Here is an 18,922-nt window from a genome sequence, read left to right as displayed (position 1 = left end):
AACAAATGTGGGAGCTGCTGGATACGGCAGCTCTGTGTGCGTTCGGCCTGCGCTGATTCAAATACTGATGACTTATAACTTTAATGTCTGTCCTTTTCATCCCACCAGATAACGGTTTAGAGTTTAGAGCTCTGGTTTCGGGGGAATGTGTGTGTGTGTGTGTGTGTGTTGTGTTTGAGGAAACACTGAAACGTGGGATTCTCAATTCTTCTTTTTTTTCCCCCCGCTATTGTATCGCAGGAAAATACAACTATCTCTGGAGAGCTAAAGTGTTCAGAAACAAGTGAAATAAACAAATAACGCGTTGCGAAACAAACAAATCATGTTCATGAATAATAACAATACACGTGAGTGAATTATGATTATTAATATTGGCAGTCTGGAGACCCAAAAGTGTTCGAAATGTACCAAACACATACAATCACAATACACAACCATATGAAATGTATTTCATCCCAGCACGTATTTGATTGGCTGTTGCTTTTGGTCGGAATTAGCAAAGAAGAGAAGAGTTTCGATCGTCAGCCTTTATGATGACACGAAGTACCATGAAATAAACACAAATAAATAAATAACAGACTTTGGAAAGAAAACAGACATTTTGAAATAAAAGCTGGAACGAAATAAAGTTTCGTGACATTTTCATCACAAGTTTCGCTTTAAATAAATGCACTGGACCATTTCACAGCCTCGTGCTTATATTTTAAATATAGCCTCTGTATTTATTCATACGGCTATTTATTTCATGAGGTGTTATTTATTTATTCATTTATATTTCTGTCTCCAGTTTATCTACATCACATTTTTCCAGTGACAAACCATGTTTCTCCACATTGGGAGGATTAAGTGTTGCCTGGTGGATTGGGAAAAATTCTCCTTGTACTAAATAAGCCATTTAAAAACCTGTTGGATTATCTGGAAGACAGGCATATATTTTTTTTTTTTTATTAGCTCATGAAAAGTTTTGGAGATCCGTGGTTTTCCCCCCACCTTTTTACTTCAAATTTCAAAAATACATTTTTGCATTTAAATAATATTTCCTGTTTTACCTCTGATAAAGACAGACGCTTCATCAGCCCGTACGGGGGCTAAACTCCGTCCAAAGAGACACTCCTCCACTACCTCCCTGCTGGTCTGTTACTGATCCCAGACCTTCTATAGTGAGAGAGGCTGCGTCTCTCAAGCACGCCGAGCGCTCACTGCAAGATTCCATACTTCACGTATTGTTGAAGAAGTGCGCAAAACGCGCCGTGAGATATGAAAACTCTTAGACCCTTAGCTTTCCCTTTGTCTCCTCGCTCTCACCATTCGTACACACACATATATGCACACACACACACACACACAGTGAAAGTTATGTGGGCAGGATACAATACACACACACACACACACACACGCAATGTAAAACCCCACTGTGTCAGTGAGCGGCGGCAGTGGAGGCGAATATGACTGCAAACATGAACAGTGAACGAAAACAAAATGGCTGGCCGTGGCTCCTGCTCGTATATATCAAGTGTACGTCACGTCTGTCTGTCTTTTGCGAGTGCTCTTGAGTGTTGTATGTGTGTGTGTGTGTGTGTGTGTGTGTGTGTGTGTGGTCGAGTGGAGCCCCCGCTCGGTTGTGTGAGTCAGTTATCTGTTCTCCCACCAATTTAATTTCCAGCTCCTCATTCACTCCAAAGGTTATCTCCTCCATGTACATGTAATATTTGTAATTGCCCTCAAGTCGGAAACCGCAACCGAACCAAAGCAAAAGAAGAGAAATTACTTTTTTCGGCACTGTCCTTTTTTTTTCTTTTTTTTTTTTGAAACGCAGTCAGTTATCATTTAGACTTATCAACTATTTGCTTGTGCTTAATAACAATTTTGCCTCAAATCACCTCCAAAATAGAACGAAAGGCAGCGATTACTCTTTTGCAGAAAGTTGAAAATGGATTTTTTTTTTTTGGTTTTGTTTATTAAGATTATTGAGTGTGCGGGATGATAGCAAATTCACATTGATTCAACTGTTAAATAGCTAAAAGGAACCAGCTATGTTCTGAGTCCCAACCCCCTGCCTCCCCCGACACTTTGTTTAGAGCCTGTAATTCTATATCTCAAGCCCCTCGACCTGAAAGGACTCCAATCAGACAAAAACAATGCAAAACATGGAATATGGTTTTACTGTCACATGATAGCATAATTCCAAACCTGAAACCCTCAAATTGTCTTCATTTTTTTTTTTTTTTTACGAAACTGTTTGAAACGGCTCAAAATGCCCGCATTTGCAACTGCAGGGGCGTCATGGTGTGCAAATGGCTGAGGCGGATGACATTTAGCCGCAAAGATTCCGCTTTCATCCCAGCCGAGGGAACGCTGTTATGCGTGTTGTATCCCCTCTTAAAAAAATAAATGCCCCTAAAAAAGAAACATCTTACAAACAAACACTGAATATAGCAGGGAGATATGACCATCCTCAGTCTGTTTTACACGTACGTGTTACAAGGTGGATCACTTAGGTTTCATAGATGTGCCTCACAGTCTGGATGGAATGCACCTACATATAGACGCGTACAGACATGATAGCAAATAATAAGATTAAGATGATTGAAAAGATTTTGCACAGGAGACCGTACGACCCCTCCTGCTCTGTCTAACTCTGAGGAAAACACACTCAGACACGCGAACAAATGAGACTTTCGGCAAGTTTCGTGACAAAAAAAAAAAACGCGCTCTCACGCCTGGACGCAGCCGGCGTTCCCATGTACCTCCTCGACACGGAAATGCGATTTTGTCTCATCGCGTCATCGGCTGAGGGCAACAATCGCAAAGCTGCGTGAGAGAGAGGGGGGGGGGGGCTGTAAAGATGGTGGTCACAGACCGCGACACACACACGAGGGGTCTGTCTGACCTGAGGGAGGCCCGACTCTCCCATCCCGACTTTACACAGCTTAACACGGGATAAGTGGCTGCCCTCACCTCTCCACTGCTGAGGTGATCCCACCTGAATCAAAGCACTGATCTCTCTCTCTCTCTTTTCCCCTCTATCTCTTCTTCTTCTTCCTCTTCTTCTTCTTCTTCTTCTTCTTCTTCTGCTGCTGCCGTCTCTCCCTGCAGTGGTAAGCTGAATGTTGCCGTCAGGGTGAAGAAGAAGGCCCTAACAGTCCAATCACTGCTGTCACTCAGCCTCCTGAGTCCAGACCTATGTCAAGGACCCTGTCTCACACAATCACACACACACACACACACACACACACACATAAAGGACGGCGCTGAGGGACTTTGTGGTGTGTTTGTGTGTGTGTGGCATTAGTTGAACAAGTGACAACAACAGTTTTCCGTCTCGTGGTGGAAAAGATGAAGGACGGGAAGATGAAAGTAAACACACCCAGGCTGGGCTCAGGGAGCAGAGTGTGCACACTGAAACACACACACACACACACACACACACACACACACACACACGCACACACGTCGTTCAAGAAGCTCAAAAGGAAATACACGAGTGAGACTCAGAGGGATGTTCTCCTCAGATCACGTACAGGATGGAAACGGCATAGACACACACACACACACACACACACACACACACATACACACACACTTTCACGTCACTGCCTAACCCCACAGCACAACACACACATGCGCTGTTACTGCAGCTGACACGCAACCCGGGCAAATATGAGCAATGTCAAAACGAGTTCACACACACACACACACACACAGCACCCAGATTTCCTTGAGTTGCAGTGCAGCGCAAACTTTGATGTCATGCCCCGGGTTACGGCACACAAACACACCGCCTAAGTGTGTGTGTGTGTGTGTGTGTATATATACATTTGTATGGGTCATTTTTGGCTGGTGTGTTTTCCAGGAGCTCCACATGTGTGAAGTTAATCCCTGCTGAATGTGTATCGCTTAACTCTTTAGCTGTCTATTCAGATGAGCACACACACACACACACGCACACACTCTCTTACCTTCGTTGCTGTTAGTTCCTGCGGTGCCCAGAGCCTGTAGCGATATAGTCCATAGCAGCATCGCAGCCAGCCCCGGATCTGAAGCCATGGTGTTCTCCCTCACACCCCGCCAGTCTCCCTCTGCCTCTCTCTCCCTCTCTCCTCTCTTACTCCCTCGCCCTCACTCTCCCTCTTTGCCGCTCGCTGCCTCTCTCTCTCTCTCTCTCTCTCCTCTCCTCCTCCTTCTTCTTCTGTGTCCCAGGGTTGAAGCGCGATGCGAGAGAGCCGGCTCTGAGGAGGAGAGTGTGTGTGTGTGTGTGTGTGTGAGGAGTGTGTGAGGAGTGTGTGTGTGTGCATGTGTGTGTGAGTGTGAGGGGCTGCGAGCTCATTGGGTCGGAGTTAAGAGCCTGCCTCTGTGGCTCGCTTCAGTCTGCCGGCTCCCCTCACACACACGCGCGCATACATACACACTGTCGGGCAAGGCAAGGCAGCCGAAGGGGGGGGGGGAGGGACGAGCGCGTCTGTCAAAGTCTCACCAGCCAATTAGAGTGCAGGATCGGCCCGGCGCTGCACACTAAACGTTTGCCACACCCTCCCGTCCTACCTGCCTGGCCAACTCTCACTTTCTGTTAATCTCTCTGGGTCATGAGCTGGCACACTGCCCCACCCCTCCCACCCCACCCTCTCTGTTATTTACCCTCTTTTGTCATTGGCTCGCTTCTCCCACACTCCACTCTCTCTCACCTACCCAGTGGCAAATATCTGACTGATGGGATGAACTGAAAACAGCAGCATGTCCGCGAGGCTCAAGGACAATGATCGGTTATCGATCTCCTGTGTTGTATTCATAAAGCTATTACCTACAGGATGTCCAGGTGCAGCCGAGTGTGTCCTCACATGGTGTGTGTGTGTGTGTGTGTGTGTGTGTGTTTCTGTTATTCAAGGACTATGATCATGTATTGATTCATGCGATGGTGGTGCATCTGTCCTGATCAATTGCTTTTTCACTCTGGTCATGCTGCAAACGACAACACACACGCACACACCTGCAAAGCCACATGAGCCGCGTTGAAGTGAAATCATTGCACATCGTTGGTGAAGCTGATAGGAAGAGATTTTTAGTCGAACACTGATCATCCTGCGTCTCTTGAGTCCCACGGCCCGCCCGGCAGCTGTCCTGTCTGATGAAAGTCACGGGATTAGCTACTGCGTGGACCTTGAGTTGAGATTGTTCTGTCAACAACATACTGTACAGTTATAGTGTTCATTATCGCCACTTCTACTACTGCTACTACTAATAAGAGTCATAATAATATCAATGACGTGTGCTTAGCTTATACTGCTACTACTACTAATAATAATCCGCTTTGTTATTAATGACTACGATGATAATACATTTTTTTTTTGTATTTCACTACTACCCCTACCTGATATTAATACTATTATATAATATTATACTATTACTGCCACTACTACTACGACTACTACTAATAATAATGCTATATCTATTAATGCTAATGATACTACATCTACCAATAAGAAGGGTTATTTGTATTTCTTACCAAAACTACTATTTCTGCTACGACAATAACAACTAATTGAATAATATTATTATTAATAGTAATAACAAATATAGTTATCAATGCTACTACTACTACTACTAATGATAATAATAATAATATTAACTGTATTTGTGCTTTTAAAATACAATTCAGAACTGTTAAAGGCATTAAATAATCATTGTAAAGGTTTTTACAGGAAGTTGTTTGTCTTCTGAGGATTAATAGTTCTTATAGTATTTACCACCACTCCCCCCCCCCCCCCGGACCTCTCTCTCCATAGTTGTAACTGTGTGTAATGTGTACAGGGCGAGTGTGTCACAGCCCTGCTCAGAGGTCTGCCGTGCTGACTTCTCACTGAACTGAAATGAACGCCCTGTAAGCCCCGGGACACGGCAGCACAACACTGTCACCGCTCGGCTGCCATCACGACAAGGCTGCTGCTGCTGCTGCTGCTGCTGGAGCGTCACCGCCGGGGCCGCTTGATCTGCCTCGCACGCACACACACACACACACACACTCACGCAACGAGAAGAAAAGGAGGTCCACTCACCCTACAAAATATTTAAGAGTGTAAATGAGGAGTGTCCCTGAATATTGAGAGTGAACATACATGCAGCTGGCCTGCTAAGTGAAGGAGACGGGGGGGTTAGTTGAGACGAGTGTCCAAGGCCAAATTGAAGCAGCGCCGTGTCTGCCAAACCCCTACCTCCACCCCCACCCCCCCCCCTCGACACACACACACACACACACACACACCAGGCCTGGAGACACTGGGGTTTCTGTGTGAGTTCATAATGCTTCCTCCACAGCATGTATAGGGGAGCCTTGTGCCTACGTGCAACGTCTCCATAAAGGGTGGAGCAAGCAGGACAAACACACGAAATGCACCAAAGTGCAGAGGGTTGTTATTCTCTGTCGCGGTTTTCGTCCCCAATCTGCAGTGTGTGTGTGTGTGTGTGTGTGTGTGTGTGTGTGTTCATGTGTGAGGCTCCGTTGCTTTACCACTAGGCTGCACTGTCAGTCTGCCTGTCTAATAAGGCTGCACGCCTGCGAGGACAACAACACTGTCATCTCCTCCGACACTCCGATCTCTCGAGTGCAGAGGAGGGGAACACGCTCTGAACCCTTAAACACGGACCCCCCCCCCCAAAAAAAAAAATCACTGATTTCTGTCAATGTCTCTGATGTAGACGCGGGACCAGGCAGGGGGGGCAGGGGGATCTGCCGAAGAGAGGGATGCTTTGTGAGGAGCACCGTGACCAAAAAAAACATTCAAACACACAGAAATAAAAATCTATATTCTTACTGTTACAAGTGCAACATGAAGAATATTTGAAAAACAACCATTTATGTAGGAACGACAGCCTGGAGCTGCTCGCTGTAGGTTCAAAATGTTTGTTGTGTGTGTGTGTGTTTGTGTGTGTGTGTGTGTGTTTTTTTTTTTTACACCCAAACACGATCACTTTCATTGTATCGTATTGACCCAGAAAATAGATCCGTCTTCCCCGGAAAAATCTCAACGTCTGCTTTTCGCACCTCCGCGATAACTGATTCTCTCCGCAGAGACGCATCAGGGTGACGTCTCAGTTTAGGCGGCAGCGCACAGACTTTTCGTACACTTTCTGGACAGCGGTGGAAAAAGAGCGTCGGCCGCCGGCGCTCGGAGGCGCGGGCATTGCAAGAGTAATGACGCGTGACTCGGAACATGAGTGTTAATGTGAGCACAAAGAGGAGTAATGCTAATATTGTGGGGTCATTTTGTCCTTCTTTTTTTTTTTTTTTTTACCATAATTGAAGCAGTGTGAGGGAGAGAAGTGCATGATAGATGTGTTATTATATACACACACACACACACACACACACACACAGAGGCAAGCTCATTAAAATGGCTCCCTATAGCTCTGTGTTCTCACAGCGAGCCTTTGAGCAGCCCGGTTGTTGTTGCTGTATACTCACACACTATATGCATCCGCCATTTGAGAACATTTACTGACGTCTCTATCGCCACAGCAACAAAGTAGGGAGTCCCCTGCATGTGTGTGTGTGTGTGTGTGTGTGTGTGTGTGTGTGTAAGACCACCTCGTGACGGGAATTTAAATAAGTCCACCTGGGTTCACCTGGGTGGGGGGGGGGGGGCGTCTGTGGGCAGCAGTTGGCATTAAAACCTTAAGGTGTGTGTCCCTATACGTGACCGTGTGTGCGTGAGAGAGTGTGAGAGAGAGAGAGAGAGAGAGAGAGAGAGAGAGAGAGAGCAGATGGTGGGGGTCAGCGCGTGCCTACTGTTGTGGGGCTTGTCGGCGTGTGTTGGCTAAATATAGCGCAGCAGTGACGGAGCCGCCGAGAGCACAGCCACCGACTCTGTCTGTCGCCGCTCTCACTCCAATTCTTTGATCCGCTCGGCTTCGCTCATTTCACCCCGACGTAATCGAGTCACTTCAAAGCGAGGGAACTCATTTCAGGTAAATGAATTTCAACTGTAAACTAACCGGCCTCCGAGAGTAATTTTACCTGACAACTGTTATCACAACCAATTAAAATAATAATAATAATATCAGGAAAGCACCCACCCTCCTCCCCCCAACTTCTTTCTTTGACTTCCTTCAGAACAGTTTGAATTTCGCAGCATTGCGCCGTCCTGCACGTGCTCACATGGTGGCGAGGCCCCTTTGCTTTCCTCAACTGCAGACTTTTTCATCTAAAAACAGGCTCATGTTAGAGACCTTTATTTCAAATGTTATGTGTATATTTTATTACATTTTAGTGAGACATCTTATTTCTGGCTGGACTGTTCATTTCCACAGCGTTCGTACGCGACATCATTGTGGGGGTTTTTTTCCGTTCGTTGTAAAGTTGCCATCGATGAAAACGCAACAGCTGATTCAGACTTGTATCAACACCCCCCAAAAGAAGAGTCAACATTTCCTTTAACCTTTAACCTCAATCGTTCTCTAAGGGTTAGCTGAGCGTCTTTTCTGCGATGAATTTTTTTTTTTGTGGTCACCGAGAGTTGAAAAATGTTCAACTTGGGGTGAAACGCCGTCCAATCACAGTGGAGGACCAACCAGATGTTTCCTCGCCCACAAAAATCGCAAAAAAACAGACAGGCCAGCGGGTCTCCCTACGTGCTTCAGCCTTCCCTTCACACAGAGCAAGTACTCTACCTTGTGCTGATTTTTTTTGCATTCAGTATTTGTTGATAAACACAAACAACCTGAGAAATTAGGTTCTGCTTCTTCAAGATAATAATTTTTTCAACCCTCCTCCTCCTCCTCTTCCTCTGCCCTCTGAGAGACAATCATCAATCTGAAACTTTTTTTTTTTTTTTTTTTTTTTTACATCTATTCATCCCCCAATTCTCTGCCACCCCCTCCTCCAACACGGAGGTCAGTGAACTCTCATCAGGTTGCTTGCAGCTTACACAGCTCAGGGTCAGAGGTGCTGCACTTAACAGGTAGCCTGGCGGAGAGCAGCTTTGTGACGAGGGTACAGTCATGACAGGCTGCAGAAAATGAAGGCGAAACGTATATATACGGCGGCCGAGAGGAAAACTCGCCAACTTTGGCAAATACTTCCCTGTAAATATAGAACATGCAACAAAACATCAGAAAATGCTGTGATCGTGGACACATGGACCGTGCACTGACCTTACGACGACGAAGCAATGGGTGGCAAGGATCTCACACCCAGAGTTAGCGATGAGAAAAAATAGTTTCGTTCACCCGCTAGCAAACCGACGACTCTTTTCGCGCAGTAATTTTTTTTTTCCTGACCGCAAAAAAGAGGAGCTCCTTTGCGGAAAATTACGTGTGCGACCGTTTAACAAGACTAGGACCAAGGACTTATTCACTTACGTGTGTCCCAGTTAAAACCGGAGTCTCGCGTAAACCTACTTCCCACACCTGAAGATTGACCTGAAAGTGGTGGGCGTGGTCAAGAGCACCTTGTGACAGCCTACAGAAGCTACTCTGGGCTGCGTGTCGGGGATCATGCACGGGGGGGGTACGTACTTTTACTTCATGTCGTACTGCCTCTCAACAGGGGCCGAACTAGCTTGATGCACGCGTCACATAATTGAGATTTGGGAGGTCGGCGGGCCTCCGTGACCCGCGGTTACCAATAACACCCTCCTCTGCGTAGGATGCAGAGACGTTTATTTATCTTTGGAGAAGCTTAACGCACATTATGAGGCTGCTGCTTTGTGTGGTCGCTGCCCACACACTGAGGCTTAGGGCAAAATGCAAGCTCACAATAAACAAAGTGTGTATGGAAATGAGAAACATCAATCCAGAGTTGACTGACAGTAACAAAGAAAATGAGCGCTTCCAGTAGAATACTGTAATTAAAGAGTAGTGTGTTAAAGACCTGAGTTGAGTTTTAATAGATGAGGGTTTTCGGTCTACGTCCCAGCCCTCACCTGTGGCCATGAACTTTGGGTGGTGACCGAATTGCAAGCGTCCGAAATGAGTTTCCTCCGCAGGGCTCGGAGCAGAGCCGCTGCTCCCTCGCCTTGAAAGGAGCCAGTTGAGGTGGTTCGGGCGTCTGACCAGGGTCCTTCCTTTGCAGGCCAGAACACGCTGGAGAGATTACATAGCTCATCTGGCTTGGGAACACCTCAGGACCCCCCCCCCCCCCCCCCCCAGGTGGAGCTGGAAAACGTCGCTGGGGAGAGGGACGCCTGGACTGCCTTGCTGAGCCTGCTGCCACCGCGAGCAGGAGGGTCGTAAAGAACCGCCACGATCACCGGAGCAACGCGCTCAAATGCACGGCAACAAGCGTTCGTGAGGCGGTTTAATCCGCCGCGTTTTTTGTCAACTGCAGCCGACAGCCGTCCTCGGATCAATCCACCGCTGTACACCTCGGCCCCAGATCGCTCCACGTCCACTCTGTGTGCTCTGTTGTTCACGGAAGTCGCTCAGTCACCTATTCATTGTTACTTGGAGGTTTCTTGTGTTTGGTTTGTCGGCCTTTTATTCACTGAACTGAATACTTTGTTTTCACGGAACTGAACCCCCCCCCCTTTTTTCTTCTGGTAGCGAAATATATTCGACTGAGAAATATTTTGAGTCGGATTGCTATTTGTTTTGATGAACTTTGGGTCTGTGGGACTTTGGTGAAAGTCTCGAAATCTATGAAAATTGGGTTTTTGCACTGAACTATTGAGTTTGTGTTGTTTCCTGTGGGTTGACATGATATGATCATCCAATAGGTAGGGTGTACATTTTTAATGTACTACCCTTTGTGAGGTTTGATTTAAACAAAACAAAAAAAACTAAATTACAAACATAACGTGACTGACTAATCATAAATGCCAGGAGAGAGACCGGGCTGGCACCCCTGACCAAATAATACAACTTTAAAAGTACACAGACAATCAAACTGTCACAATGTGCATGTTGCATTGAAAGTGATCTCAGTTGAAATGCAAATCCACACAAAGCAAAGTGTCCACCGGGGAACCCAAGAGATGCTGAGCGGTCTCGTCCAGCAAAGTGCCTTTTTTTTTTTTTTTCTTTTTTGTCCTCTCCCCAGCTTTCAGCAACGTTACTGCTAAATCACCCCATTCCTCAAAGTTGCTTCCTTTTCAAGGGCCTCTTCAGCCTGTGACCACGTAACCCTGCACCTCTGCGAGCATCCGGGTCCACCGGATTTAATGAGTCTCCGTTTCGGCTGAGACCTCAGCGGCCTTCTGCTGCTAATCGGTGAACTCTGCTCCTGCCAGAGCTGCATGTCTGGCCTCGGCGCACAGCCAGAACAAACATTTACACAAAGCGGCGCAATCTGCGGCGAAGTCGGCCCTCTCAGACAAGGCGACAAGACGTCTCCCAGACTGATTAGTGCGTTATGCTTCGAGTGATGAGCGTTGATTATTCTAGTTTTAATTTACCTGCATATGTTACTGATTGCTGCTTCGCGTCGCTGCTTTCTCGTGAGTTGGAGTCTCTGCTGCTGCCGCTGGCTTCACCAAAGTACCGGTCCTGCAGTTTGCATATGTGACACGCTTTTGTTGCTTGTGTGCACAGCCAAACGCATCAGTAATCTAACGGAGCGAGAAGCCCTATCATCAAAGGCAGAACTATGCCCTTGAGGATAACACTCAGCAGGTGATTCTTTTTTTCATTTCAAGCTTGTCTCAAGGTGTTAACACTCGTCTCTATAAACTTTGTGAAGTTGTTTTCATATTTTCATTTTCAGTGTTTCTCAACTATTCACCAGGTACAGAGTGAGCAGACACTTGAAACATTCGCAACGCCAATGGCCCGCCGGAGACTGAGCTCAGAAATGAGCCACCCTTGTGGCAGTTTGTGGCCTTCGTCACGAAGACGTTGGACATTGGTTCACCGCGAAAAATGTTCTCTTGTGAAACCAAACACACCGTTTCAAATGACATTCCGGCCAAACGTAAATCTGACCTTCCTGTAAAGTGCAGTGTCATTCTGGCTCTTCCAGCTGGGTAAGAACCAACAGTTGTAGTGGGAGTTTTTTCCTCCCCGCCTGCCACTGGGGGCAGCGATGGGACCATTCGACTGTTTATCTCTGTTTTACAAGATAGAGCGCGGCACAGAGCTGCTTCCTGAGCTTTCGTATGGGAAGCATATCTTCCACACACAGTGGATGAGACAGTCCTGTACGTCGTGAGTGCGACAGTTGTATAATAATGCTGTGAATGCATATTATCCTACATTTGCCAAGACAAAAGGGACACGTGGTGGAAATTTTCACTGTGCGTTAAAAGCATCAAAAGGTGAATTAAAACAGGAGCAGATCAGAAAATAGGAGGATCATTACTAAAATATGATGCCAGGGACAAATAAAGTCCTGTCTTTAATATGGGGCTTGTTTCAAATAAAGGTGCTGCTTCCCTCTTGATCATGATAGTCTCTGTTGTTATCTGATACACATGCTCCTGGTATTGGATTGTGGCGATTCCCTGATGTCCATCTTTAGACCATCACTGAGTCAACACTTCGCACCGTCAATACAACAGGGATTGAGGTGTCAGAGGGTCCATAATTTTACTCAGGTCGTCAAATTGAATGTAAAAAAAAAAGAAAAAGAAAAATGGTGTGAGTAGTTTATAGTATATTGGCCAATCTGTGTTTTTTTGTTGTTGTTATTGTTTTTTTTTCCAGAGGAGCCAGGAGCAGCAGGGACCGTGAGAGGGTCTTAACCAGGACCAGCATCAATAATGAGGTCACACTTTGCGTATGCGAGTGCGCGCATGAGAAACTGTATTTCCCGCTTGTTTGTGTGTGTGTGTGTGTGTGTGTGTGTGTGTGCGTCTGAGAAAAACAGAAAGTGTGTGCTGGAGAGAGAGAGAGAGAGAGAGAGAGAGGGCTTTGCGGGGTCAGTGTTGTTGTTGTTGTGCTAATACAATTTAGTCCTAATTAGCGGGCTGCCTCTAAGCCTCAAGCGTCCTCTCACAATGCGCGCCACTTCCTAACAATCACTTTCCATGAAAACGAGAATTAGACCACAAACTACAACACGATGACCCAAAGCCTTTGTTGTTGTGCTTTTTTCTTTCTTTCTTTTTTTTTTTTTTGGTTGTTTTTTTTTTCTCCCCCGTTTAATGTTCTTCATGAACATGACATTTCAGCGCAAGACTAACATCCCAAAAGACAAATAGTCAAAAGTGATGAGGTGTCTTGTATCTTTTCTCCGAGAAAGCTTGTCTTGACTTGTTTGGAAACCCCCCCAAGAGTTGACAGACTTGACAGGGACTGCTCCACTGAGACCCTGTCAGACGGTGTGTGTGTGTGTGTGTGTGTGTGTGTGCGCCAGCGAGGGTCACAGAGTTGCCTGCGTGACCCATGGCTTGTTGTATCTTAAAATCGGGGAAAAGAAAAATGACGGAGACGGAGACAGATCGATGACTCTCGCCAAAGTAAAGAAGAAAATATTGCAATTTGTCTCAAAATGTATCTTGGTGACGGTCACAGTTATTAAGGCGCAAGGCATGATGGATGAAAGTCGTGAAGTCCTTTCAATCAGTATCCAAATTGATGGTAACTATAGACACAAAAGCGCCACTTGCATCGTGATACACTGAGATGTATTCAGTGTGAAGTCTTATCCTATAATCTATTGGAAGGGATACTTTTGGGAAATGCACTTGCTTAGCAGTGCTTAGCATTAGCACCGATAGCAAACAGCTAGCCTGCCTCACCCCCAAAAGTTCAAGAATATGCCTACCAACATCTCTAAAGCTGTCTCATAAAGCAAGGTTTTGATATAGATTTCTGTACAGACACGAAGGTGCCCCCCCCCCCCCAATTTCCAGTCTTTATGCTGAGCAGTGCTAATCCCCCGGTTCCTGCTCGAGACGGAATCTTTCTCGGCAAAGTCTCCGAAAGAAAGTGAACAGGGGGATTTCCTAGAATGTTACGCTCTTCCTTTCTGTAGAGCTCGACAGTGAGGTCCCCGGGAAGTAAAATCCCATTCATATTCTGAATCCAGGATTTGGATAATTTGCCACAACGTCGTAACCGTCCAAGGTGGACTCACCGCGAGCTACGAGATCGTGAAACGATGGTACGTGCTCCTGTAGAAGCCACAAGTCCGTATGATAGCAGCCTTGTTTTAAGAAAAAACATGTTTTTATTTGCCACGTCGTGGGGAAGTACTACACTACCCACAATCCTAAAGTGTACCGGTGGTGTCTCTGATCGGCGGAGCTCGCAGTCGCCATGGAAATGTTTTTACTTTTATTTTTCACTTAAATATCGTAAATGTGTATATTTGTATTTTCTATTTCTTATTTTTATATTTTGTGCATACTTTTATTTCTAAATGTATGCCGCTTTCTACCCTTGAATGGGAGCACCGGTGCTGAACAACTCTCCGTCGGAGAGAGAAGATGGCGTATTTCCCTAAACTTTGTGCTTTAACTAATGCCGTCATGCCTCGCCTGTCCAGCAGCAGACGCCTTCAGTGTTTCTCTGAGCTTTGCTTTGCACACCTGTCCTCTATCACCTCATCAACCTGGTGACCTGCTGCCTCTCCACAGCTGCACTGCGTTGGATAATTAGTCTCTGTATAGAAGGGAAGTGCATAATGTGACCCGTTCACTCCCCATCTGCCCAAAACGGGCGACTAGTGGAAGTAAGTTTGTGCTTTTGTGTAAAACCTTTAAATTAACCCACTTTGATCTATCAGTGATTGAGTCTTTGTACCTGGGAAGATTTCAGACGTTCAAACAAACTTTGACTCCACTACTGGTAGTTGCACCTGCGTTTATCTTGTAGTCTTTTCATCCGAACATAAAGCAAATTTTAACCGATTTCCAGAGAAAATCTGCTCAGGAAAATTAGAATCGGTGTATGCTCCCGTCCACTGCTGTTCTTTGAATAAGTGAGCTGGCTCACGGAGACCGACGATCGACGAGAACAGTTGGAGCGCCAGTCGAGTCTTAACTCTTTCCCTTGTCACCTTTTCACGTGCGTCAGGATTTATTCACCAAGTCTCTTTTCATCCCCCTTTTTTATGCCCCTGCGCGGCAATCGCTGTTGTCGGAGGCATTAATGTTTTTGTGTCGTCCGTCCCATTCTCGATAATGCCTTGAGGGAATTTCTTCAAATTTGGCACAGATGTCCACTTGGACTCGAGGATGAACGGACTTGAATTTGGCGGTCAAGGTCACTGACTTCATGTCCATCCCATTCTTGTGAACTCGAAATCTCAGGAACTTCTACGCAAATGTTTTATGGGATACGGCAATGAAGTTATGACTTTTTTTCAACTTCACTGTGACACCATTTTTGGCCATTGTTCAACAGCGTAACCCAGGAACAGAAGAGGAGATGGTGACCGTATTTTGCAGCTGGTCGGACACTGAATAGGTGACACTTTTGACTCAAAGGTCAAAGGTCATTGTGACCTCAAAATAGGTTTTTAGCCATCATTAAAGAATTAATTTGGCAATCTCAGATTTCACGCACGCTGACTGGAACGACAACAACGAGTAAACGATACTTGCACAGTACAGGCTTTCCTCCAACTCAATTCATTCTTGTTTTCAACGTCCCGCCTCGTTCCGAATTTCGAGCTCCCACATGTAAACCGCCAAGGGATCTCACTGTCTGGGAAGATGTTTGAAAATAGGCCCCCCCAAAATCGCCACAGGAATCGTATGGATAGTGCGAATGCGCCACCTACCAAGTGCCCTAAAATATCTCAGCGGCCGAAGTCGCGGTAGCAATGGGTGCTGGATTCGTACGCCATCTCTCACGGTCTTCTCTTGTTGGATGTGCTTTGTTCCCTTATTCCCTTAGCATGACTTGTGCAAGGCAGGGAGGCAGGCAGGGCAGTCAGAAGTCCAGAGGGGTGGGGACGGAGCAAGATTCATTGGTTATCGAGGTATGTTGAGTCTAAAGCCAGAGTTTTCAACGTCACGCAGGTGGCTTTCTTTAACCTGGCTAGATTACCATGGTAACTCATGCTGCAACACCTTACCTGCTCCGGAGGAGGTTATGCTCAGAGTTTGGGATGTAAATTGGCTGCAAAAAAAAGCACCGCTCCGTCACTAATTATTTGACCTGGCGATATTCTCTGAGCGATTTAGCTCCTCAGCTGAGGGAAATACGACATATGCAAAACCTGATGACCTGTACGTCAGTAATGCCGCCGAACGAAGCAGTTGCAGATTTTCTGCCAAGTCCGTTTTACGCTGTTGCTATTGCAGCTAATAGAACACCGATTAGAAAAACGGATTAATCCATTGGTATTTATCACAGATAATCAAATCAATAAAATGGATTTCACTTGGATTTGGCCAAAAACTAAAGTGATTTCCACATATATCCTCCATGATGGGACAGTGTCAGACCTAAATGCACTTCTTGCGTATCATGTTTAAAGAGCTTTAATGTGCGGTTGTCACGGTCATTGTAGAATAAAACATATGAACACATTTATGCGATTAACAATTTCCTGCCAACGTTCCTCTCAGTGTTGCCTTTTGCTCCATTATAACGACCTGTTCCTCGTGACTGAAGTAGACGCCACCTTTTCTCCGGGAACGCACAAAGAGCCTGGTGTAGTAAAACGTGTTAACAAGGAGCCGGCGAACACAAAGCAAGCCTGGCTATGTTGAACTTGCCCCGCAGTGCACACCTCTGGTAATCAGTCAAAGATCCGAACCGGCTGGTCAGGCAAAACAGACAGTAGACTGGCAGAGGGTGAGTGAAACTGGACCCGCGAGTGGGACGCAGGTGAGGAGGTGGGCGGGGAAGCTCGGGTGAGGTGATTTGAAGGGGAGATGGGCGTGGCAGGATCTGGAATGACGGGAGAGTTAGTGACGTTACAAGAGAAATGGTGTGTTAAAGGAGTGCAGCGCTAACTTGGTGAGTGCTCTGTTAAAACAAGCAAATGCAGTGAACATGTGTGTGTTGTCATAATTGTCCTGATGTGACACTGTGGGGGTTGTTAGCTGATTATCCAGGGGGAGTTGTAGCAGCAAATTGTGGTACCGTAAAATACTGTAAAACGTAAAAAAAAAAATATGTGACCCAGTTTTAGCCTCTGATGTATTAACATTACATCCAAGTCACAGAGCTAAGCTTCCATTTGCCAGAAAAGCTCTCATTTAACAGAATTTTCAGAATTTTCAAAAAACTCATACAACTGAAAAAATAGTCCGTCTGCTGCACAATAAAAAGGATTTTCAACCCACTCCCGCCTTTACCACTATTATTATTATTAGTAATAGTAGTTGTAGTAGAAGTATTAAGTTGCTATGGATTCAGTGAGTTCTGCTGCACGCTACAACCTTTGTTTACATTTTAGCAAATTGTGTCCATTAAAAGTATTAGCTGAATTAGCTATTTGCAGCTCCTGTTTGCAGTCTACCCATGAAGAAAGGTGTGATGTTTCTCAGGCAAGTTCTGGGATATTATGGACATTTATTTGTAATACACATCGGAGACATCAGAGTAAGTCACAGCGAATCTAAAAATGTGAGTACAATGTCAGATTTGACAATTAGGACTCAGAGAAGGTTTATGATTTTTACCCAAATTGTGATAATCAGGGGCAAAGGGTTTTAAAGCACCTCCTACAATGACTAACTTCCTGATGCATTTAGAGCATGCACTTGCGTCCCCTTTCACCTCACAGCCTCGGAGTTCGAAAACCACTTGGCCACGTCGATGTCCCTCTCTGTTATTTCATACTTCAGACGAAACAAGAAAGGAGACGTCATTTCCAGCTACCTGGCCGGGAAATAGAGTTTGCAACTTGGATCAAATCTTTTCTCTCGTGCAGCAGACAAACGTTTTTTCATCCGGATGTTTCGAAAGAGTCTTTCTGGAGGATTCTGGAGATGTCTTTGTTAAACGACCTTCCGGCTTTTTCAAAGCACACCAGGTTTTTGTTGCTCCGAAAATCAGATGCTTCTATCTCTGTTTTGTGCCCTCGTTCTCTGTAAATCACCTTGTGACGAAAGCGTTAGTTCAAAGACCTCTGTGAATGAATTTGTCCTACACAGCGAGAATCGGGTCATGTCGTGTGAGGAACGCGTTATGACAGGATATTATGCTGATACCGCATGAGGGTATTTGTATTGAAATGAAAATGCGTTGATTAATCCTGGCAGGAGCAGTAATGCTGAAAAAGAAGGTGGCAGCGTAATGCCCTTGTAAGTCGGGAGAAATAGCGAGACTTGCGTACGTCACAGGTTCAGTGATCACAAAGGCCTGTATTTGGCCAGTTAACCCCTGAACTGAGGTGGCGAGAATCGCGGCAACACTCAACAGCCTGATGCGTACGTTTATTTAGTTACAGAAGACAGATTTTACTGCGGCACGCTGCACCGGTGGGTGTAGGGGATACCAAATGTGCTTCTCTTGCATATCTTCTTTTTTTTTCTTCATTTCCATTTTCATTTGTTCCGTTTTCCTTTCAAACTTCGTCCTCTGTGGTTCATGTTTTCTCCATTTTCAAAATGAGCACAACCAGATTGCATCACATGTTTATTAAGTATAGAACTGATGCACATTTAAAGTGGACTAAATACTATTCAACTGCAGCCCTCACTCGTTACGCGCTTTGTAAACAGTTGTCACTTCTATATTATGTATATTATACAGTCAATTTATCTACCAGCACCTTCAGCAGATACACCCCCAGCGTGTCAGAGAATACTGCTTGTTTTTTCCTGATTTTTGAAACCTAATTTCATATATTTACTGACGTTTTTACGTGAGAACTGGCTAAAACGTCTGTCTCGTGAGTAGACACCTTGTCCAGATGAGTCTGTGATGTCTCGCTTGGGCATGATCAAGTGTCTTAAACTGGGCCGTAGCCACGCCATCGCCGCCCGTGATGACCCTGCCTCCTGCATAGAATTAGAGAGGCAAGGTTCCTTTTGTTTAAAGGAAAAAGGTCAGCCATTTCCCATGTTGCAAGGGGGTGGGGCTAAGGGAG

At 45.7% G+C, this 18,922-nt stretch overlaps 1 protein-coding gene across 1 annotated transcript in view; it reads right to left on the bottom strand.

Annotated features, from left to right (window-relative positions):
- Positions 1-4,047, bottom strand: part of epha8 (eph receptor A8) — a 101,531-nt gene extending 97,484 nt beyond the window's left edge. The window contains exon 1 of the mRNA XM_070902052.1: positions 3,960-4,047. Within this exon, the coding sequence (XP_070758153.1) occupies positions 3,960-4,047 (88 nt within the window). The remainder of the gene's footprint in view (positions 1-3,959) is intronic.
- Between the last annotated feature and the right edge of the window lie 14,875 nt (positions 4,048-18,922).

This window comes from Enoplosus armatus, chromosome 3 (assembly GCF_043641665.1).
Source record: "Enoplosus armatus isolate fEnoArm2 chromosome 3, fEnoArm2.hap1, whole genome shotgun sequence".
NCBI lineage: Eukaryota > Metazoa > Chordata > Actinopteri > Centrarchiformes > Enoplosidae > Enoplosus > Enoplosus armatus.
The sequence above is the reverse complement of the archived record's forward strand: the minus strand, read 5'-3'. Positions and strand labels throughout refer to the sequence as shown.